Source organism: Vanacampus margaritifer, chromosome 4 (assembly GCF_051991255.1).
Source record: "Vanacampus margaritifer isolate UIUO_Vmar chromosome 4, RoL_Vmar_1.0, whole genome shotgun sequence".
Taxonomy (NCBI): domain Eukaryota; kingdom Metazoa; phylum Chordata; class Actinopteri; order Syngnathiformes; family Syngnathidae; genus Vanacampus; species Vanacampus margaritifer.
In genome coordinates, this window is record NC_135435.1 from 5,107,501 (window position 1) to 5,131,149 (window position 23,649).

General features: G+C 40.1%; 1 protein-coding gene and 1 long non-coding RNA gene across 10 annotated transcripts; one reads left to right on the forward strand and one right to left on the reverse strand.

The window, feature by feature from the left end:
• The first annotated feature begins 894 nt into the window (after positions 1-894).
• Positions 895-6,849, forward strand: LOC144050566 (uncharacterized). Its single transcript, XR_013293872.1, has 3 exons — positions 895-1,013; positions 5,150-5,413; positions 6,658-6,849. It is a non-coding gene; the product is annotated as an uncharacterized LOC144050566 (long non-coding RNA).
• Positions 2,080-23,097, reverse strand: LOC144050564 (tetraspanin-18B-like). Of its 9 annotated transcripts, none has more exons than XM_077563936.1 (10): positions 22,983-23,061; positions 22,860-22,880; positions 21,094-21,224; positions 17,914-17,996; positions 8,309-8,378; positions 8,020-8,214; positions 6,689-6,763; positions 5,457-5,555; positions 5,177-5,353; positions 2,080-3,779 (listed from the first exon to the last, which is right to left on the reverse strand). In XM_077563936.1, exons 5-10 carry the CDS (start codon positions 8,369-8,371, stop codon positions 3,564-3,566), a joined length of 825 nt encoding a protein of 274 aa, XP_077420062.1. In that variant the 5' UTR covers positions 8,372-8,378; positions 17,914-17,996; positions 21,094-21,224; positions 22,860-22,880; positions 22,983-23,061; the 3' UTR covers positions 2,080-3,563. The 9 variants fall into 9 exon arrangements, with proteins under 9 accessions (XP_077420062.1, XP_077420060.1, XP_077420065.1 ...); XM_077563934.1 differs by having other exon boundaries at positions 17,914-18,062; XM_077563939.1 differs by lacking the exons at positions 21,094-21,224; positions 22,860-22,880 and having other exon boundaries at positions 2,080-3,484; positions 3,696-3,779; positions 17,914-18,062; positions 22,983-23,097.
• Positions 23,098-23,649: the final 552 nt, after the last annotated feature.

Here is a 23,649-nt window from a genome sequence, read left to right on the forward strand (position 1 = left end):
TTTTACACATTAAAAAATCTGCACAATTTACTTCATGTTAAAGATTAAATAGCTCTTAATATGAAAAGAAAAATGCACTGAGCTGTCACCGTCTTAGTCTTACAAATGCAATTATGCCATCTAGTGGCAGAAATATTAACTCAACACTAATCAATATCACACTCATTCTTTACAGTACAATACATTTTTTTAAATTTTAATTACATTTTATGAATTATTATGAAATTACTGTATACTAAAACTAACTAAAATATGCAGCCATATTTTATTAGTTTAACATGTTTTTTTCCACTTTTGTGTTAAGAGTATGAAAACTTGGAAAATATGATTGTACATTTAGAACAGATGATTTGAACAGAAATTGTGAGTCAACTATTGAAGTCGATTAATTACGAAAAAAAAAAAAAAAAACACTAAAAGGTGAAGAATATCAAAGTGGCCTTTGCATCTATGTAGCCCTCGGAACAAAAGGTTTGGATACCCCCAATCTAAATAAGTCATATGACATCTGCTTAAAGCACTCTTACTTGAGCGACTCCGAGGGGCTGAGGTGACGGACCCTAAGGACAGACAGTGTACCGTTAGTCACAACAAGTGCCATCATGTCTCCTACCTTGATGGTGAACACAAATCAGACGGACTCACTTGTCACCATGGCCAGCTCAATGGTGTGGTCTGAGAACTCGTGAGGTTTACTGACAGAACACACGTGACTCCCCAAATCCTTCATTTCGACCCGCCGGATGGAGAGTGTGATGCCGCCGCTAGTGTCACTGATTGTGTAACCGACCGTGCAGTTTTGGAAGGCCTTGTGTTTGATGTAGTGACACAGCAGCTCGTTGTGAGGACTCCTCCACTGCACAGACAGTTGAGAGGCGAGCGTGTTGTCATGGTAACGCATACACAAAAGCGTAACGGGCCAACTTGGTTGACAGAGCACTTTGACAAAAGTACCTGCAGACGGAAAACAACGTGGATAACATTTGAAGTCGCAGTAGTAGAACGTTCATATGGTGAGCTTTGCTGTTTTTTCAAAACAACATGAAAAGAAAATTAATATATAATTTCTAAGAAAATAATTAAACCTTCGATCATCCCAGATTGAAGCTGAAAAGCCTTTCTTCTATTTTTTTGGGGTGATGAATTTTAATAAATTCTATAGCCAAATGGAGTCAGCTCAACGACCAACAGAAGAATGTCAAGAAAACAAACACATACAAAGAACATTTAGTGCAGTTTGTGTCTTGGAACTTACCTTCACCAATCAAGTGTAAAAGCGTGAAAACATAAAAGAGTGCAGGCTTCCAAATCAGTTGAAACGACGTTTTCCACATTTGGCAAATGTTTCAACTCTATAAGCTAACAGAATCAAACAGCTGGAGCAATCAGATCTCTACCACTTTCGATTTTACTGCGTAGGGTCAGTTTACAAGCATCTATGGTAAGCATAAAAACACTCCTGAAGCATGACTCATCAAACTTAGAATCAATGTGGCTGGCTGCTGGTTCAGCTCCTAGTTCCCCCCCCCCCCCCCCCCCATCACTATGTGTCAGGATGGGGGAGCTTGAGGACCCAAATGCGGGAAGACAGGGCGAGGAGGCAGAGGTTCAATCAAAAGAGGGATTTAATTAAACCAAAAACAAGAAGGTAAACGAAAACTAGAACCAAAACACGGGAGAAACAACAAGGCAAAAAACAAGCAGCGTGACATTGGGAAAAGCCAAGGCAAAAACGGGCAGCATGACACGAGGAAAAACAATGAACCGACACAGACAGAGGGGAGACAGCAGACTAAATACACAGACACTAACAACACAACAAGACACACTTGGGCAAGACACAAGTGGCTGAGGGCACTGATTGGATAACACGAGGAAGGGCAGGATCACACTTAACAAGACAAGGAAGACACACAAGGAAAACAGAATCTAAACATGACACTATGCAGGTAAAAAAATAAAAATAAATTCTGCAGCCCATTTAGTGAATGCAACTCAGCTAAAATCTCAAAGGTCCGTTAATTGTTGATTGCTCAAATTCCCACTTGGCCAGGTAACAAATAAAGAATTTAAAAAAAAACAGCTCAAACACACCAGTTTAATGTTGAATTCATTTACATTTTAAACATTTATAAAATGTGGACAGATGTTTTATGTATTTACTTTTACAGTGCCTTGGAAATTACAGTACACAATTATTGACACGCTGCAGAGGCCTTCAGAGATAATGTATATATTATTTACATACAATTGCCATCTATTTCATTTACAGTTTGATCAGAATTATAGCCACAAAAAAAAACATTTAAAGGAGAAGTCAACCTTAAACATTTCTTGACATAATATAATAATATATGTAACCTCACAAGTCTAAACATGACATTCGGATTAATATTACATTTGTGTAATATGGGTTATGCAGCAAAATCCATTATCTCAGGGGGCGTCCATTCTGCCACTTGCTGTTGACTGAAAATGACATCGGTGTTGCTAAGGGCTTAGGCCAATCACAGCTCACCTGTTTTCTGAAGCTGAGCTGTGATTGGTTGTTACATTAGCAACTTTGATGTCATTTTCACCCGACAGCAAGTGGCAAAATGGCTGCCTTCTGATAGTGATAAAAACTGCTGGATTTTACTATTTAACTCATATTTCACTACCGCAATATTAACCAGAATACCATATTTAGACTAGTGGGGCTGAAGAGAACATATAATTGGCAAGCTATTTTTGGGGGGTTGACTTCCCCTTTAATACCTGAATGTTTAGACACAAACTCCATGGATTTACATATGTTCACAATCTATTCGGTACTTGTTCTCCATTGTTCACAAAGCATGTTTTTGACCTGAGTAGTTGTGAAACACCAGCAAAAATGAAGAGTTTAAATGAAAAGCACAGTTTCAATGTGGAGCATTAAACTGACAGAAACATTGAATCACCTCTTATATTGCCTGTCACATACATCAACCTTCTCATGTTTATCATGGCACATTCTTCAACTTCAGATGGCAAGCATCACATTCACCACAATACATACAGTACAATAGCAGCCATTTCAATTTTCACAAGTTACCCAAACAAAGTGTGTTGAGTTCAATAAGCCAGTCTGCGGGTTTGTCACTGGACAGAGATCCATCCTGGACCTTTTGTCATTCCCGTGGTTTCAATCCCATCTGCAGTTCACTTTGCGTTCCACAGTTGAGTTTGTAGAACTCAGAGGCATTAGAGTGAAGGATTACTTTATAGTAGAAAGTGCACATACTACTTCCTGCGCTCAAAGCCGAGCCGCTACACAATGTCAACTACAAAACAACATCACAAAATCACAGAGACACACAGACAATCACTGTATGAACACGTCACATTTTACAGTTGTGTCGTCCTTCAGCCTGTGCCCTTTGTAGTATTTGGTGTGTACTTCTGTCTGTGTGCACTATTGGATGCCTCGAAATAAACACAATGAAAACACCATGGCGAAGAGCTGTAGGCATAATGGGAAAAACAGACAGCTCAGTCCTGTGAAAAAGACGCAAACACATGCAGTCCCACTCAACCTGACATTACACAACAAAGAACTGACATGCTTTGTCTACTCGTCTGTCATTTTCTGTGAACAATTGGACCTGTCTATCATCTGTCTGGATTTTCAAAATAAGAAGTGACCCCCATATTGTTGTGGAACGAACACATACCTCGATTGTCAGCACCACAATGGCAAGCGCACCTGCTGTGTAAATGTAGGCCTCAAAGTAATCCATCATTGCAGAGTAACACCCCTGCAATCATAATTGTGGTTAATTTTTCCTCATAAAGTCGTCGTCTTTTAAGGGCAATTAATAATAAGAATAATAAAATCCTTTGCAGAAAATAAACCCTATCTGTGAAAGTCAAGCGTGTGATTTTGCTCACCTATGTTGGGGTGAGGAAAAAGGAAAAATGATTCTCAAATTTAACAATATGATACTTATTTGTAAATTGTATGAATTTTAAAAATATTATTCCATTATAATATCCAGCCATTTATCCATGAACTGAAATGTGAAATGTGTATAATTTAATTGCATCATTCCCTAAGAATTACAGTGATTAATGTGTGGTTTGGCATTCACAAATGAACCTATTTTTGTCATGTAACCTTGTCTTGTGTTTTTCGCTGCAGAATTCACCTATTTGCTGTTGTTTTGTTCAGGTCAAAGCAATGAAAGTGTTTGTATTATTTGTGAGGAAACAATGAAAGTGCAAGTGAAAGTATGGCATTAAGACCACCCGAACTTCTCTGATGTTGGCCTGACAGGGACACCATTACTAATGTCCTAAACAAATTTGATGATAAATCAACAAATTATTGTATTTTGATACCTAATATTCAATCCTGAATCACAGTTCAGCTTCAGAAAGCAGGTGAGCTGTGATTTGTCGTTGCCTGAGCCCTGAGCAACTGTGATGTCATCTTCAGTCAACAGCAAGTGGCAAAATGGCCGCCCCCTGAGATGATGGATTTTGCTCCATAACTCTCATTCTACAAATGTAATTTTAATCCGAATGACATGTTTAGACTAGTGAGGTCACATATAACATAGTATTGTCAAGAAATGTTTAAGGTTAACTTCCTCTTAAATTATTACTTTAAATTACAAGATCTATATATTGGGGAGCGGCAAGTGTGGATATGTGTGCATTTTGGCCGCTGAGACTACATGCCACTTTTACTTTTACTTAAGCTAGCTAAAATTATTAATGAGTCTCATATGTAAAGTTGTTTTATTGAAAAATGTAATTACTGAATACAACCATTTATATAACATGGGTTCATTAAGTGTTCATGCTAAATGCATGGTATTGATTTGGCTGATTATGCTGTGTTGTCATAGAACATAGTAAACAAATGAATCCAAAACGAAGATCAGTTTGCATCCTATGATTTGGATTTTTTTTCCGCCATCTTGTGGCATACAGTACATAGGCACTTGCAAACTCTGATAGAGAGGTGTCAATTACTTGCGGTACAAAATCAACCTATATTTAGATTTAATTTGAAAATACTTGAGTAAAGTGGCTAAGCGGAGACATTGAAATGCTGCTTATCATCACTTCACCTGTATTTTCATTAGTTTTTCATTTCAGGCACTCCATTGTGTCTTCTCAGGTGACACCGGCATTCTCATACACTAACCTTGTTGTTCTGGAAGGCAGGGTTTCCACTGACACACTGCAACATGCTGATATGTTCCACGCGTCCTTGGTTGCTGCTCCCCTGGCAACAGGCATCAGGGCTCATCTTGTTGGGGTTGAAGAGCCTGAAGAGACTCACATCAAAGTCCTCAGGGCCGCTTACTCCACAACAGTCAAACTAGACATAAAAACATACGGGCCAAGGATGAGCATCAGAGAAGGATAATTCAGCAAAAAGGTGAGGCGGAGAGGTAGAAAGGTGATGAAAAATGATGCTTTACTGTGGTCATGATGGCATTCCATGTAGAGGTGAAGACGTCAGTGGTGTTGTAACCTTGATAGTGGTGTTTTAGCTCACGGGTGAAATACTCCCTGGTTAACTGGGCAGACACACAAAGTAACAAGTACGGATTGCCAACCACCAACAACAATCACAAAGTACATTTTGGCCTCTTGACCTCGAACATTTTCCATTACTCCCAATATACTGTATATGCATTTATACTGTATATTGTAGTGATAGACTGGTATGTTTTTTTTCCCCAGGTCTGATAATTAGTAGGCAAGGAGGCCAATAACCGGTATTTGGAGATGATATTCTTTTGCAGTAAAATAAAAATATTAGCATCAAAATAAAAACAATTAAGCATGTTTATTAAAACAACTTTCCAAATTTTCAACATGTTTAATGTTTTTCCTTTAATTTAAAATACAGCAAATAGACATCTTTGTTTTAAAATTCGAACAACAAAGTACTTTTCTATAGTAAATAGTTTTCCAAAATTTTTACATAACTGAAATGTTTAACTTTCACTTATTTTGGTTTTAATTCTAACAAAAGCAGCTCTTACAAAGTTAAGTAAAATTTAAAATAAATACATCCATAAAAAGTTCCATGAAATTAACCCAGTTTTAAAATGATCTCTTAAGATGGTATCTCTCTGTGCTTGCAAACTATAGCAAATTTTGCGTTCTCGTCAGATTTCGTTCAAATGATCTTTGCAAACAATGACCATTTGTCACAACATGTTCAAAATTTCTTTGTGATGAGTAAAAACTGTCTGTGAACATCTTTGTAACCTTTTGCAACATTTTACGAACCTTCAGTCTAAAAGCAGTTGGTCAAAAGTAACCCAATTATGGATCAAAAATGGACCGATCCACTTCATGGGTCAATTTGCCCCAAATTTGAGTCAAAAAATGAGTCTTTCAGTGTAAAACAACTCATGAATAGATCCTTTACTTGGGTCAAAAAATTGGGTCATTTTGTATAAAACAACCCAGAAAGTCAAATTGATGCAAGTAGAGCATTGGTCCATTTCTGACCCAAACTTGGGTTCTTTTTGACCCAACTGTTTTTGTGAGTGTTGAAGAAAACACAAAGTTCACTAAGTTTACAATTATTCGCTGCTCAGAGATACAAGCTTTATCGACCTTCGGATTTGTAAAAATGGCCAATGCCGATATTTGGTCTATCCCTAGTATACTGTGACCAACCATCATTATGACTCACATGCTCCCTGAAGAAGAAAGCCAGGATGGCAGCTGCCAGCTCAGCCAGGAAGATGAAAAGGATGAACATGAAGAACTAGTCAGGGGGAAAAAATGTCATAACGTATAGTTGCTTAATTTCAACAAATATTTCATAGAGACAGTAAATACTGGCACAGTTCAACAAAATCAGCATCATGCCTGTGAAATGGAAATAAACCTTGACAGCTCCTCTAGATGGCACTTTAGTATCGGCTCAAACTGGTGTTATGTAACTTTCATTTTTGAGTGTGTGAGGATTGAGCAGGTAAGCCCTTGACCATGACAATGTCAACATGAAAAATGTTTTTGCTTCTGACAACAGTCTTCACATTTTAAACACAACTTTCCAATAGTATAATGTTGCTTGTCTCGGTGGTAGTCAAGTGTTTAAAAACACCTCAAATGCATACAATATCTTTGTCATAAAATATCTTTAGATATGATTGTGTGAAGACCAGGGTTATCATAGTTTTGAAATTTTCATTTTAGTTAGTTTGGTTTTCGTTTTGAGTTTTGTTTTTTAAATTTAGTTAGTTTTAATTAGTTTTCAGGGTGGTTCTGTTAGTGTTTATTAGTTTTAGTTATTTAAAAAATGCTTAGCTTTAGTTAGTTTCAGTATTAGTTTTAGTTAAAAAAAAAAGTGTATTACTTAATAAAAAACACTGTGGTAAAATTTGAAAAAAGTAATGCATTTCTTACTTAATGTTGCATTTCGGCTGAGTCAAATGAAAAAGCAGACGAGCCGAGCCATTGGAGTCAAAAGTCAAACTTAAAAAAATGTTGCCAGAAGTGACGTCATCTGAAGGTGCTTTTTTATTGGATGCTGCTATGACATCACTTCTGTGTGACACACTTTTAAACGTCCTTATTTCGGTCAATATCAAAATAAATTATAAATAAATATATTAAAAATAATAATAATAATAAAAATAAATAGTTCGTTTGAGTTGGTTTTGTAAACAAAAAATGTATTTTTTTAAAAAGTATTTTCATTTTAAATCTTTTCGTTAACAAGATTGCTTTTTTAATTTTTTTGGTGTTAGTTTTCGTTAACTAAAATAACCTTGGTGAAGACTCGACACAGTCAAAGAGCTTTGCTATAAAAAGCCATGACATACAGTGGCATGAATCACTGACAGAGAAACTCCTCATGATTTGAAGTAACAATAAGGGTCAGACTTTTGTGTTGAAGAAATGAGGAGAGAAGCAGCTGATCAACCATTCACTTAAAATATCAGTCATGTTCATGCAACAATCTCCCCCAAAACGGCGCCTCACTTATTCTTGTGACTTTAGTGCATGAAGACTCACAAAAAGTAGCAGAAATTTGTTCTCGCGTATGGCACCGCAGCAGCCCAGAAAACCCAACAGGAAGAGCATTGCTCCAATGGCCAACATGACGTAGACCCCCGTGAACAGCAGGGGGTTGGCTGCCACAATCTCTCTGAAGCCCATCGGGTCCACCAGCACCCAAACACCAACACCCAGCATCAAGGAGCCTCCTAGCTGCAGTGGGAGGGACACTAACATGTACTTAAGTGTGCATTCAAATGCATAGCTTCTTTTTTTTTTCTTTTTTTTTTTATCATGGCAGACTCACAAAGATGAGGAAGTTGAAGATGAACATCAGGTACTTCATACAGCTGAGGCAGTCACCCTCCATGGTTGAGCTGCCATACACATACACACTGTTAGGCGCATTGATAGAAAGTAATGAGATTAAAATAGCCAACTTAATAAGTCAAAGAATGGCACATAAAAAACAAATTTGGAAAAATATAAATGTTAAAAAAAAACTACAGTACACTATCTCCAGTACTACAAAATGTTTTTGTTGTTTCTGTCAAAAAATGATTACAGTCAAACTTGAACATTTTTAATATACAGCATACATATGCAGTTGAATATGCTGCATTCGAGGAAAGTGGGAAGTCAAACTTTTCCAACTTCAAACCAGGAAGTGTGTACTCGAACACTAAACAGACAGACAGACAGACAGACAGATAGATAGATAGATAGATAGATAGATAGATAGATAGATAGATAGATAGATAGATAGATAGATAGATAGATAGATAGATAGATAGATAGATAGATAGATAGATAGATAGATAGATGAGAAGTGCTTGTGGTTTATTTGGCTGAAAATTTAATCCGTTTGTATTGTGTATTATTTTTTTCATAACTGAACCAATATATGAGAGCACTTGTTACCTAGCGTCACGATTCAGGCTACTAAAAGTTTACATACTGTACAATGTACTTAGAATGTACTTGTACTTTTTGGAAGTATACTCAAAATTAGGAGAGCATACATCCAGTGTGCTTTTCTTGTGCTTATTGGAAGTATACTGCACCAAGTAAATGTTAAGTGTACTTGTACGTATACTAAAACACATACTAAATGTTTACATACTGTAGCACAGTGGTGCTCAAGTCCGGTCCTCGAGTGCTCCTATCCAGCCTGTTTTCCATGTTTCCCTCCTGCAGTGCAGCTGAATCTAATGATCAGCTAATCAGCAAGCTTTGCAGAAGCCTGATAACAATCCTGATCATGAATCAGGTGTGTCAGTGGAGAGAAACATGTAAAACAGGCTGGATAGGGGCTCTCGAGGACCGAACTTGGCCACCCCTGCTGTATTATATACTTAGAAGGCACTCGCTAAGGAACCAAAATTATAGGTTACATTTATTTAGAGGTTAACGTCACTACCTTTAGTACCAGTGTTTGCTGGTTTGATCCCTGTCATGTCATTACTGGGCTTTTTGCTGTAAACTAAACTGTGGACACAAGTGTACCTCAAAGTATACTTTTAAGTGTGCTAAAATGTTCTAATTTAGTCCCAAGGAGATTGCTTAGAAGAATAAGTACACTCGAAAAATAAACTTACTCGATAATATGTACTTAAAATATGCTACTTTTTGGTCAGGGAAAAGCTGGCAAGCCAAAACAAACACATCAACAAGCCCCAACTTGGATGACAGAAGACTTCCACTGTTCATTTGAGGAGACAGTGACACAACAGTTGTTGTCACTTGTGAAGATGTGACCATGGCAGTGTGGGATCACACATGGTGGGACATTGGCTGCGAGTGAAATGGGCATGTTGACGTGAGTGGGGCCCTCAGTGGGGGTGTGAAGCGGACCAACTGTGCACTTAAGGTCCCTGATGGTGTTTACCAGTTGGATATGACTTAAAGCCACCTGGCTCATCCAAGGCAGTGAAACACTTTGGTTAAATTCATTTCTTTCTCAGCTGAAATCGAAGTATCCTATCATAAACCTTTCAGTCAAAATATCTCAGAACAGCAGAGCCTCAAATTTGGTGTTGAATTCATTTGGCAAAAATCACATACAAGCTTTTCATTTGAATACAGACAGTATGTCGGATGCAGGGCATAATGATTCCAGGAACAACATTCTCATGTGTCGCCAATTTTTTTTTAAATTTTTTATTTATTTATTTTTTCTCTTTTTTTTTCTTTCCAGGAGAGCTCAGTATTGTTCATTCGATTTGACATCATCATTGCTCTCCTTTTTAAAAAAAAAAAAAATAAAAAAAAAAGTTTTTTTTTTTTAAATATATATACACATATATATATATATATATATATACATATACACACATATATATATATATATTTTTTTTGTATGTGGGTGAGTATGTGTATGTGCGTGTGTGTGTGTGCGTGCGTGCGTGCGTGCGAGCGTGTGTGTATTCATCAGTTTACCTAAAGCCCATTAAAAAAAATCCCATACTAATAATATAATATAATAATAAATTGCCAAATGCAGAAACATCAATGTAAGTTATCACGATGTGGTGGCTCTCGCTAACAGGCAGAATTAAGTAACCAGAATTAGGTTAAAAAATTCTATATACGTAGACCATGTTTCTATAAATTTTGATATTTGGTTTTTATTTGAAGCAGATATTTTTTCCATTAAAATGTGATTTATGAGGAGGTTAGACCATTGGTCGATATTCAGAGTTTGTTTATTTTTCCAGTTAACAAGAATTGTTTTTTTAGCGATAATAAGGGCTACAAGTGTAGATTGAAATTGTTTATGTAGTAAGCGAGTTGTTAGGTCACCTAGCAAACACAAGTTTGGAGATAAAGGTATCCTACAGTCAAAATAGCGGAAAGTTTTTCTAAGACTTTAGTCCAGAAATACATAACCGGAGTACATAACCATAAAGCATGAACATAAGTGTCTGTAGTGTTTTGTAAACATTGGAGACAAATGTCGGAGTCTGAGAGTCCCATTTTCTTCATCATATATTGAGTAATGTATGTTCTATGAATAATTTTATATTGGATAAGTTGTAAATTTGTGTGTTTTGTCATTTTAAATGCATTTTCACAAACTTGAATCCAAAAGTCAGATTCCGGTGCTATAGACAAGTCTGTCTCCCATTTCGAGATGGGTAAAGACATTTTATCAGTATATGAAAGTAACTTATATATTTTTGAAAGTTTTTTTGTTGTTGTCGGAGAAAGCTTGTTAATATCTTTAGCTAAAACAGGCGGTTGGAGCGTACCTTGAAGTGTTGGAATTTTTTTCTTTATCATATTTTTAACTTGTAGATAATGTAAAAAAATTCCATTTTTTATATTGTATTTTTGGAGCAAGGGTGTATATGATATAAACATATTATCTGAGAAGAGATGGTGGAGATGTGTAATTCCTTTCTGCTCCCACACACCTAAATAAAACGGTTGGTTGTTAAGTTGAAAGTCGGGGTTATGCCATAGGGGAGAAAGCCCACAGGGCTCCACTTGGGCTTTTGTCAATTCTAGTGCCTTCCACCAGGCAGTCACGGTGGCGGAAATCATTGGGTTTTTAAAACAATTATGTCGCTTAAGTGTCTCTGTTGGGTTGTGCCCATAGAACGATATATTGTAGCTGGTTAGCTATATAGTAGTACATAAAATTTGGTGCCTCTAGACCACCTTTGGATTTACTTTTCTGAAGAGTAGATAGACTAATCTTTGCTTTTTTTTTATTCCAGTAAAATTTTGTAACGGCTGAGTCCAACAACTGGAACCAGTTAGCCGTAGATTTAAATGGAATCATTGAGAAAAAATAGTTTATTTTGGGTAAAACTTTCATTTTAATGGTGGCTATTCGTCCTATTAGAGAAATAGGAAGATTATTCCAGCGGTCCAAGTCACTATAAATGTTATCCAGAAGTGGAGAAAAGTTTAAATGAATTAAATCAGTTAATTTAGGTGAGATTTTTATGCCTAAGTATTTTAAATTACCTATAGGAAATGAGTAGTGTGGGTCCTGGCTTGCAGGGTTCCATGAATTTTCTGTAATAGGTAGAAGTGTTGATTTTGTCCAGTTAATAAAATAATCTGATAACTGTGAGAATTTAGTTATTAAGTTAAATACTTCCCCTAATGAAGTAGCCGGCTTTTCTAAATAAAGTAAGATGTCATCGGCATATAGATTAATTTTATGTTCTGTTACCCCAGAGTGAATTCCTTGAATCCTTCTTTCCTGGCGTATGGCTAATGCAAGTGGCTCAATAAATATTGCAAATAATAAAGGGGATAGTGGGCATCCCTGTTTTGTGCCTCTCTGTAAAGTAAAGCTCTGAGATATAATCCCATTAATAGTAACTGTCTAGTAACTGGCTTTAGGAGAATCATATAATACTGATACCCAGTGGATAAATGATTTCCCAAAGCCAAATTTATTTAAAACAGCAAAGAGGAAGGACCAGTTAACTTTGTCGAAAGCTTTTTCTGCATCCAATGATATAATAACTGCCTTTTTATCATGTCGCCAATTTTTAGCAAATCGAAAAGTTGCTGTATGTGTATGTGTCGGGTCCACAGGGTTAACATCACCGGCTGCCATTTTAAGTTGCCTTTTACAATTGTCAGTACAGCGAGTTAGTTATTCTTTGGTTCTTTGTCTGACTTTAGTTTTCAGCTGTGTAAACATGTATCTATCTAATTTGGCCATTTTGTGCGTGACTCTTATTCTAATGAAATAAAATGTTGAATGCTCTGCTCCCGCAGTAATTTAATTTAACACATGCTGGCTTAATGACTACCAATGCACTTTGGGTAATTGCTGACTGAATTCGGCTGAGGTGAGTACTAATAGAAGGGCCGAGGTCGGTGCTGGACTGGCACAAAAAAAAATCGGCCCTGGCATTTTGACTTTTGATTCTTGCCTGACATGTATTTCTGCCACTGATATTTATTGATGATGTTTCAGTTTGCTATCTATATTCAAAATAGATTGTGAGCCAGTCTCTTGAGGTAAAATGTGGGAAAATAATTAATTAAAAAACACTGCATCTGCCCCAAAACAGGCCGGCCCACCGGGCATCTGCCCTGCACGCCAGATGGCCAGTCCAGCCCTGGCCGAGGTAAAGATAAGAAATGAGACTTGTTAGTGTGTGTCCATTTTTTGCTCATAGAGGCAAGTTACATGCAAAGAACAAGAAATATGTTTTTTTTCTTTCAAATGAATAAAAATAGGGTGTTAATTGGGTTCTGCTTTTGTGCAAAGACCAATCCTGCTTCCTGGTACATATAATGATAAATATATACAGGTAATCATTTCATAATATGCAGGACAGTGCAGTCAAAAAGCCCTTTTTTCAAATTCATTAGTTTCCTCACTTTAATCCAACAAATGTATAGTTCAAGACACAGATAACCCACATAAAAAGAAAATTATATTTTTAAATTGTGATTTTATTTATTGAAGTGAAAAAGTACAGATACAGATTTTCCCACCTTATGATTACAAACTTATGCAATTTTTTTTTTTTTTCATTTGACATTTTATATAATCGAACAAAAAAGGCAGTACATGATAGCGAAGATGAACCTTAATGATGCATAGTGGTAAAAAAAAATGTAAGCAAATCAAAATCTACAAAAATGCAGTGTGCATTTGTATTTAGCATTGGAAACGAGAGACAATATATAAAATATGTCGGTCGGAGATACAGTATGTCACAATCAAGCCAGCGGTGACGCGTGTGCTTTTGATTTTTTTTTACGGTCATTTGTCAAGTGTAAATTTCTGGAGATTTGTAGCGTGCATGTGTATGCCTACTTGGTTAAAGCTGTGGATGAATGTGAGCGGCTCAATGGATTTCCAAGTGTGCAATCGAAGTGTACTGTTCTTGCAGTCTGTTTTTGAGTGCCAACAGACAGACAGCGAAGCGGATACACTCATACTGTACATACATACATACAAGCACTTGAACGGCACAAGGGTAAAAGTGATGACAAGTGTCTTTCACAGTCATTTAGTGCATTAGTCAATTCATTAGCAAATTTTTGATTGAAGCTATTACTGCCCCCCTCCGTGAGTCATCACCTTATCGTGGTGGAGGGGTTTGCGTGTCGCAATGAGCCTGGGAGCTATGTTGTCCGGGGCTTCATGCCCCTGGTAGGGCCACCCATGGCAAACAGGTCCTGGGTGAGGGACCAGGTCCTAGGTGAGGGACCAGACAAAGTATGGCTCAAACGACCCCAATGATGAACACAAGCTTTGGATCCTCGTTTCCTTTGCCCGGACGCGGGTCACCGGGGCCCCCCTCTGGAGCTAGGCCTGGAGGCAGGGCTCGAAGGCGAGCGTCTGTTGGCCTATACCCATGGGGCCCGGCCGGGCATAGCCCGAAAAGGCAACGTGGGTCCCCCTTCCCATGGGCTCACCACCGGTGGAAGGGGCCAAAGGGGTCGGGTGCGCAGTGAGTTGGGTGGCAGCCAAAGGCGGGGGCCTTGGCCGTCCAACCCCCGGCTACTGAAGCTAGCTCTGGGGACATGGAATGTCACCTCTCTGACAGGGAAGGAGCTCAAGCTGGTGTGCGAGGCTGAGAAGTTCCGACTAGATATAGTCGGACTCGCCTCCACACACGGCTTGGGTTCTGGTACCAATCCTCTCGAGAGGGGCTGGACCCTCTTCCACTCTGGAGTTGCCCACGATGAGAGGCGCAGAGCAGGTGTGGGCATACTCATTGCCCCACGGCTAGCCGCCTGTACGTTGGGGTTTACCCCGGTGAATGAGAGGGTAGCCTCCCTCCGCCTTCGAGTGGGGGAATGGGTCCTGACTGTTGTTTGTGCTTATGCACCGAACAGCAGCTCAGAGTACCCACCCTTCCTGGAGTCCTTGGAGGGTGTGCTGGAGAGCGCACCCCCTGGGGACTCCCTCGTTCTGCTGTGTGGGACTTCAACGCTCACATGGGTAATGACAGTGAGACCTGGAGGGGCGTGATTGGGAGGAATGGCCCCCCCCGATCGAAAACCCAAGCGGTGTTTTGTTATTGGACTTCTGTGCTCGCCACGGACTGACCATAACGAACACCATGTTCAAGCACAAAAGTGTCCATATGTGCACTTGGCACCAGGACACCCTAGGCCGCAGTTCGATGATCGACTTTGTAGTCGTGTCATCGGATTTGCGGCCGTATGTGTTGGACACTCGGGTTAAGAGAGGGGCGGAGCTGTCAACTGATCACCACCTGGTGGTGTGTTGACTCCAATGGCGAGGTAAGATGCCGGTCCAACCAGGCAGGCCCAAACGTATTGTGAGGGTCTGCTGGGAACGTCTGGCAGAATCCCCTGTCAGAAAGAGTTTCAACGGCCATCTCCGGCAGAGCTTCTCCACTGTCCCGGGGGAAGCGGGGGACATTGAGTCCGAGTGGACCATGTTCCGCGCTTCCATTGTTGAGGCGGCCGATCGGAGCTGTGGCCATAAGGTGGTTGGTGCCTGTCGTGGCGGCAATCCTCGAACCCGCTGGTGGACACCAGCGGTAAGGGTTGCCGTCAATCTGAAGAAGGAGTCCTATTGGGCCTTTTTGGCCTGTGGGACTCCGGAGGCTGCTGAAAGGTACCGGCTGGCCAAGCGGAATGCGGCTTCGGCGGTCGCTGGGGCAAAAACTCGGACATGGGAGGAGTTCGGTGAGGCCATGGAAAACGACTTCCGGACAGCTTCGAGGAAATTCTGGTCCACCATCCGGCGTCTCAGGACAGGAAAGCAGTGCGCCGTTAACACTGTGTATAGTGGAGATGGGGTGCTGTTGACCTCGACTCGGGACGTCGTGAATCGGTGGGGAGAGTACTTCGAAGACCTCCTCAATTCCACTGACATGCCTTCCTTTGAGGAAGCAGGGTCTGGGGACTCTGAGGTGGGCTCCCCTATCTCTGGGGTCGAAGTCGCCGAGGTGGTTAGAAAGCTTCTCGGTGGCGGGGCCTCAGGGGTGGATGAGATCCGCCCGGAGTTCCTAAAGGCTCTGGATGTGGGGCTGTCGTGGTTGACGCAGCATCGCGTGGACATCGAGGACAGTGCCTCTGGATTGGCAGACCGGGGTGGCGGTTCCCCTTTTTAAGAAGGGGGACCGGAAGGTGTTTTCCAACTTTAGAGGGATCACACTCCTCAGCCTCCCAGGTAAGGTCTATTCAGGGGTGCTGGAGAGGAGGGTCCGTCGGGAGGTCGAATCTCGGATTCAGGAGGAGCAGTGTGGTTTTCGTCCCGGCCGTGGAACAGTGGACCAGCTCTACACCCTCAGCAGGGTCCTCGAGGGTGTGTGGGAGTTCGCCCAACCAGTCCACATGTGCTTTGTGGACTTGGAGAAGGCGTTTGACTGTGTCCCTCGGGGAGTTCTGTGGGGGGTGCTTCGGGAGTAGGGGGTACCGAGCCCCCTGATACGGGCTATTCGGTCCCTGTACGACCGATGTCAGAGTTTGGTCCGCATTGCCGGCAGTAGGTCGAATTTGTTTCCTGTGAGGGTTGGACTCCGCCAAGGTTGCCCTTTGTCACGATTCTGTTCATAACTTTTATGGACAGAATTTCTAGGCGTAGCCGAGGCAGTGAGGGGGTCCGGTTTGGTGGCCTCAGCATTGCATCTCTGCTTTTTGCAGATGATGTGGTGCTGTTGGCTTCTTCAAGACGTGATCTCCAGCTCTCACTGGAGCGGTTCGCAGCCGAGTGTGAAGCGGTTGGGATGAGGATCAGCACCTCCAAATCCGAGACCATGGTCCTCAGTCGGAAAAGGGTGGAGTGACCTCTCCGGGTCGGGGATGAGATCCTGCCCCAAGTGGAGGAGTTCAAGTATCTTGGGGTCTTGTTCACGAGTGAGGGTAGGTTAGAGCGGGAGATCGACAGGCGGATCGGTGCAGCGTCTGCAGTGATGCGGACGCTGTATCGGTCCATTGTGGTGAAGAAGGAGCTGAGCCGAAAGGCAAAGTTCTCGATTTACCGGTCGATCTACGTTCCTGCCCTCACCTATGGTCACGAGCTGTGGGTCGTGACCGAAAGAACAAGATCCCGGATACAAGTGGCCGAAATGAATTTCCTCCGCAGGGTAGCCGGGCTCTACCTTAGAGATAGGGTGAGAAGCTCGGTCATCCGGGAGGGACTCAGCGTCGAGCCGCTACTCCTCCACATTGAGAGGAACCAGTTGAGGTGGCTCGGGCATCTCGGGTTCGGATGCCTCCTGGACGCCTCCCTGGGGAGTTGTTCCGGGCATGTCCCACCGGCGGGAGGCCCCGGGGACGACCCAGGACACGCTGGAGAGACTATGTCTCTCGGCTGTCCTGGGAACGCCTTGGGGTCCCGTCGGAGGAGCTGGCTGAAGTGGCTGGGGATAGGGAAGTCTGGGCTTCCCTGCTAAAGCTGCTGCCCCCGCGACCCGACCCCGGATAAGCGGAAGAAGACGGACGGACGGACGGCTATTACTGTCAAAATTATTATTGATCAACCTTGTATAATCGGTTCGGAAAATGGCTGTAGTTTCAATACATTGTGCATCTTGAGGCTTCTGATAGAAAGCATCAAAATGTCAGGGAAAACCTCCTACAACAGCTGAACTTCATTAGGGGTTAATCAGAGACTTTCAAAAAAGATGGCAGGTATTTGTGGACTCGTATTTAACATGAGTTTAAAGATGAAAGATTAATTCTGAACACACCAAGTATAGGAGGGTGTGCACAATTCTCAGTTGTTCAGTTTTACTTCCCCTCTCCATTTTTTTTAAAAAAATTGAGTTGTACAGGTTAAAGGTGATATTAATGGTGAGAAAGGTTTTGAAATTATTTATCTCGGGGATTTTTTGTCTCACAAAAACCTCACATTTGTACAGGGACTTTTTATATCCACTGTGCCATATGCTTTTGCACACAAAACAAGACTTTAACATTGTGAGTGTTTAATTATGAATCACTTACCTAAACTACCACGCTCAGTTATTGGCAAGTGGGTCTTGTTTGAAGTGCAGCCGCCTCCACCTTTCCACTTGGTTAGCGTTGAGCTGTTAAGAATAAGAATGTTGTCATCAGGAAGATGTCACCAGCCTCTTCTTGAAAGGAAATATTCCCTGTTGGTCAAACATTATGCTGTCAGACATTTGATTTTTTTTTCCAGCACAAACTTTACACTCTTCTGTCTTTAACATATGACATTATGACATGTTAGCAAGTACTTTCCAACTGTACAACATATCTCCCATTCACGCTTTGTGTTACTAAACGCTGCCGTGCGATTTGCTCTGGTCGGCATAATAAAATAAACATTTGTTGCTGTGTGACTCATGGGTCATGATTCATGTTTTTGTATTCGTTTTCAAAGATGTGAGTAAAATCTGTGGTGCGACTTGTCATTATGACAAAGAATCAGCACACAGGCATAGAGACCAGTGAAAAGAAAGTCGTGACTCCCCCCCAGAAAACTTGACAGCCACTCAGAATGGAATTATTCTGCTCACCATTGTAGTAAAATGCAAGCAGCCCACTGACAGTTGAATTTAGTTTTTTCAAGGTAGGTACGTTGGATGTGTGATGTGTGATTTTCTGCCTTTGTGTCAAATTTCTGACATTTCTGGCAATTTTATGGACATATTATGGTAATTTGATGCCTTTTGTCTTCCTTTTTTAGACATGTTATGGACATTTTTTTCTGCCTTTATTGCAAACAATTTCTGACATTTTTGTGGACATTTTATGGTAATTTTCAGGATTTCTTTTGTTTTTGGACATTTTATAGTTACTTTTCAAATGTTTTATGGTAATTTTCAGCTTTTCCTCTTCCTTTTTGGATATTTTAAGGTAGTTTTTAAAACTTTTTCATCTACCTTTCGTTTCTTTTTCAGACAACTTAAACATTTTGGCTCCAACGTTTTTTGAATATTTAATTATTTTGCATCTAGATCATTAATTAGTTAAAAGAAGATTGTATCTAAAAAATACAATTATGAAAAAAAAAACTTTTTTTTTTTTTTTTTTTTTAGATCCACAGGGAACCACAGGATAGGGACTTAAGTGCCACATATGGCTCCAGAGCCGCAAGTTGAAGACCCCTCAACTCGATGGCTCATGTAATCACTTTCCTTCTATTAAAAGTCCTCCCCGCTTTCTTTCTAAATCAAGCATTGCGCGCGAGCGCGCACGCACGCACGCACAGACACACACACACACACACACACACACACACACACACACACACGCGCGCACACACACACACACACACACACACACACACACAAGGAATGGATGCAAGTCTCCAACAAAGCAAAGACCACACAGGCAGCAGTGTTTTCTTGCTGTAAAGGACATGTCACCATCATTATAGCTACCGACAGGTGCTTCCCCCTTGAGATGACAAGTTGATCATGTGGAAAACAGCACTGCTAGGTGGCTTCTATTACAGCGGCCATATTAAAACCGTGTTCAGAATGACAGGCTCCGACTTGCTAAGCGGCTTGATGTCAAATGTTCTTGTGATTTGGCTACCATGTGAAAACCTCCACAAGGACTCTCAGTTACCAATTTTTTTGCATCATTATTGCCATCACAACACAACCAGGCACTTTCATTACCATTGTTTAATTAGCCAGATTGTAGATGGCTGATTGCCAACAATTGTCCAAGTCATTGAGTCATTCATGTATTTGAAAACAAAAGCTTATTGAAAGTAAGATGTTTATGGGTTGAAAAACAAATGTTAAAACACTACTTTGGAAAGCTCTTCTACGTATCTACCTTTTTGTGGACTATAATAATACTAGCAGCAAAACAGAAACAATATATGGTAGTTCTTCTTCACTTATTTGATCTTGTCATCTGTTTTTGCCGCTACTAGACAACCACACAAACCAGTTGATCATCAGACCAGCTGATTTTGTAAGGTAATTTACAGTAACACAATCAAAACATTTGAAGGAAAACCACCCACACAAAAAAAGGCCTGCAGTGTCAGGGTGTTAGGTTGGTGAATGGGTCACAAGGGAGTGTGAGGGACTGGACATCTGCTTTGTATTTCACTGCAGCTTTAATCTTGTTCAATGTAGAAACTTGAAAAGAGCACCTGGGCATTCTACCCAGTTGGGTTACAGACTATACACAAGAAGACTACAGTATACACAGACTACAACGCGATACACAAAATTGTCACATTTGATGAAGTTTAGTTGAACTTTTTGTCAAAACAACTAGGCCAGTGAGTACACTGCAATCTATTGTTGACTGACAATTTGACCAGTGAGCTTCTAGCGTTCCAGCTAATAGAACACTCGGAAAGAGTTCAGCAGAAATTTGACTGAAAAATCGGTTAACTAAAAACTCCAAATTGTTCGTAGGTGTGGATGCAAGTGTGAGTGGTTGTTTGTCTATATCAAGGGTCAACAACCTTTTTGTAACTGACATCAGTTTGATACACATCTTTGTGTGTTTGATACACATTTCAGAATTTTTCTCTAAGTACATTTAGTCTCTTTTTTTAATGGATGGATGAAAAATCATGTGAAGAAACTGTTCATTAATTCATTCACTCCCAGCCATTTTCACTGAAGCAACCCCTTTTGCTCCCGGCTGTTTTACTGGATTTTGAATGATTATGCAAGGCCCACAGAATATTCTGTTCTATTGCTATCAAAACATGGACCCTACCAAAAGAAAGATTAGAGTCTCTTCTTTCATCAGGAAAAAAAAGTATATTTCTTTCCGTTTTTCAGCAATTAGCATTAGAATATAGCTAAGTTTCATCATTACTGTACTCACAAACATGTTGAAAACACTGGGGAAAAGAGCTTGTTGCAACATGGCCCTGGTTGATCTCTTATACTCCGTTGCCACCTGCTGGCAGTTTTTTGTAATAACTACCATTGCTTTAAGCAATATTAATCTTGTGCTATGCATGTTGACTGCTAAAATGTCCTAATTTTCTGAAATTTTGCTTGATTTTCACATGAAACATGCATCGGATTTATATAGCACTTTTCTAGACACTCAAAGACGCTTTACAATGGAATAGATACATTATTCATGCACTCACACATTCACACTGCGGTGCCATTTAGAAGGCTCTGTGAGCTAATGATCTATCAAAACTGAAAGAATACTGGAAGGACAAACTTGAAAAGACAGACACAGCTGTTGGTGACCCCCAGCCAATGTTTCTTGCGATTGGTTGGGGACTCGTCCAGTGACGACCCTGCCACCTTTCACCCAAAGTCAGCTGGGATAGGCACAAGATCACCTGAACCCTTAATAAGGACAAGCCATATAGAAAAAGGATGGATATGAGTGTCAACACAATGTCAAAAGATAAATGCTGTATACAATGCATTGTTAGACATTATTTTACTCAGATTTTTGTTATCATTATAGAGCAGGGGTGGGCACACTCTGTCCTCGAGGGCCGGAGTCCTGCACGTTTTGGATGTTTCTCTTCTCCAACTCAGCTGATATATGATCAGCTTGTCAACAAGCTCTGCATAAGCCTGATAAAGATCCTGATAATTGGAATCAGCTGCGTTAGAGCAGGGAAAAGTCCTCCATGTTTGTTTTCGCCTACACGCGCCGCATGTGTCGGTGTGTGCGCTTCTCAAAGTGTCCTGGAGATGACAGGTACAGCGCTTCTTAGTTACGCATTATTTTGAAGATTCTTTACTACCTTAAAAAACATATCAATTCAGAAAAAAGAAGCAATTTGAAAAAGTTGTGGGCTGGCGGCTAGGATTTAGGAGCGATGGCCCGCCACTCCTAAATAAATGTAGAAGAAACACTGGATTCGATTTTTTTTTATTATCACTATTAAAATATATGTTGATGTGACAGAACTTTTCCTTTCTTTCTTTTTTTGTGTGCATATTCTTGAAATTAATAGTGGGTTTTTAAATGAATGAAAAATCGAAAAATTCTACACACTGTCTCATTAAGCTTTATCATTTTTTTTAAAATATACATTACAGTATTTCTGTTTTTCTAGAGGAACAAAATCAACCAGCATCACAGTAAAGTTTCTATCTGAATTTGGAGGTTTCACTTGAACAGAATGCATTCATCCATCTGTCTTTTTTTATTATTATTATTATTATTATTTTTATTTGTATTATCTATTTACTTATTGTCCTGTTCAAGGTTGCAGTAGCTGGCTTGCTTGAAAGGCATTCTGGACAATCGCAAGGTGAGCGTGATTGGAAAATTGAGTGAGAATTGATCCAGTCAACTATGTGAACCACTACACCATTTATGATCACCATAGATTAATTAATGAACAAAAATACCGTACATGAATAACAAAAATACTTTGTATTATTTTGTGTTTGTACTTTGTACCGAAGCTGCTATTCTGTTACACTGCAACAACACAAATGAAACAATAAGATGTTGTTAATTAGCCATTTAGCTAATATTAGACAAATTTCAGTCTGTCACTCGAAGTCTGTAGATGAGTCCTATATGTTAGTTTTCTTTGACAAATTGATGGCATTCTGAGTTTTAGAGCACCTCTAGTATTATTTAGTACATGTGGTCTCACAATATAATCTACTTGCTTGTTATCGTTTTTCATTTGGTTTTATATTGTTTGTGACACTATCTGCAACCACAATATCAAAGTGGATCCCAAAAAGATGCCATGCAGACGCCATAGTGGTGAAAACACCGGGATATAAAAATGTGTGAATCTTAACAATGTACATGCTGTCAAATCAATATTTACGTGTTTGATTTATATAATTGTGTATAATTGATTGACAAGAATTAAACAAGTAAATACGTTTGTCTTTAGAATTGTATGGAGCAAAAGCCATTTATTTCTCTATGAAATCCCACCTGAGACTCACTGTATCTGTATATTAATTGTTTTCATTAAGCCAAATTAGTTCGATACTCACCAAATGGACAGCAACAAACAGCTGTAATTTCAAGAGAATTTTATTTTAGTGTAAAACTGGTAAAAATAAATTAACTAATGAACTAGTTCACCGCTAAAGCAGATTTAAGACCTTGTCACTTACCTAGATTTTGTGACCGTTTCAGGTGGTCCAGTAAACCTAAAGAACTCCGCTGTCAAGGTTGGAGAGGTGTGAATGTAGCGTCTCCTCACAGTGGTCATATTCAGTTCGATTTGATTGGCGCTTCCAAGGAGCCGAAATGCTACGCTTCCGTCCATCTTTTTCAAAATAAAAGTAATACCGGAAAACAAGCTGTGGCCAGAGCTGCAATGGGGGGTCCGTTTTGGATTACAAAGGAATTCCGTTACTACGGCCGCGATCCTAACCAACGCTAATTTATATTTCTTGCAAAGTTCTACATACACAAATTAACGTAAATTTGCAAAAAGTCAAAATATTTTATTGTCTGTTTTGGAAATCAATCAATCTGGCGTCAAGAATAACTGCCTGTTTTTTTCCTCTTGGTTCAAGCAACAGTGAGCTGGAGTTGTGAGTGAAGTCAGTCCCTGCTGCATCTGCCCATTACCTCAGCATGTTTCCTGTCGCAAGTGGCGGACAAAGTTATCATCGCTGCTGGTGCTTGATGTATAAACCCGGTCAGGCCCTTGGTGGTGCTTCAAGCATGAACGACTTCAGGAAGAGAAAGGTCATCTCTTGGGCTTGTGAGTGTGACCAGCTGGGGGCACATTTTTTGTATTTTAGCTGTTTTGAGGAGAAATGTGTTTGAGCA

Bases quoted from the DNA above. Each gene is read 5' to 3' on its own strand.
- LOC144050564 (XM_077563930.1), bottom strand. From the start codon at position 8,371: ATGGAGGGTGACTGCCTCAGCTGTATGAAGTACCTGATGTTCATCTTC. The intron at 8,215-8,308 runs GTGAGTCTGCCA...CTCCCACTGCAG, and splicing joins TCTTCAACTTCCTCATCTTT to CTAGGAGGCTCCTTGATGCT. The intron at 5,556-6,688 runs GTGAGTCATAAT...GTGTCTGCCCAG, and splicing joins CTTTCTTCTTCAGGGAGCAT to TTAACCAGGGAGTATTTCAC.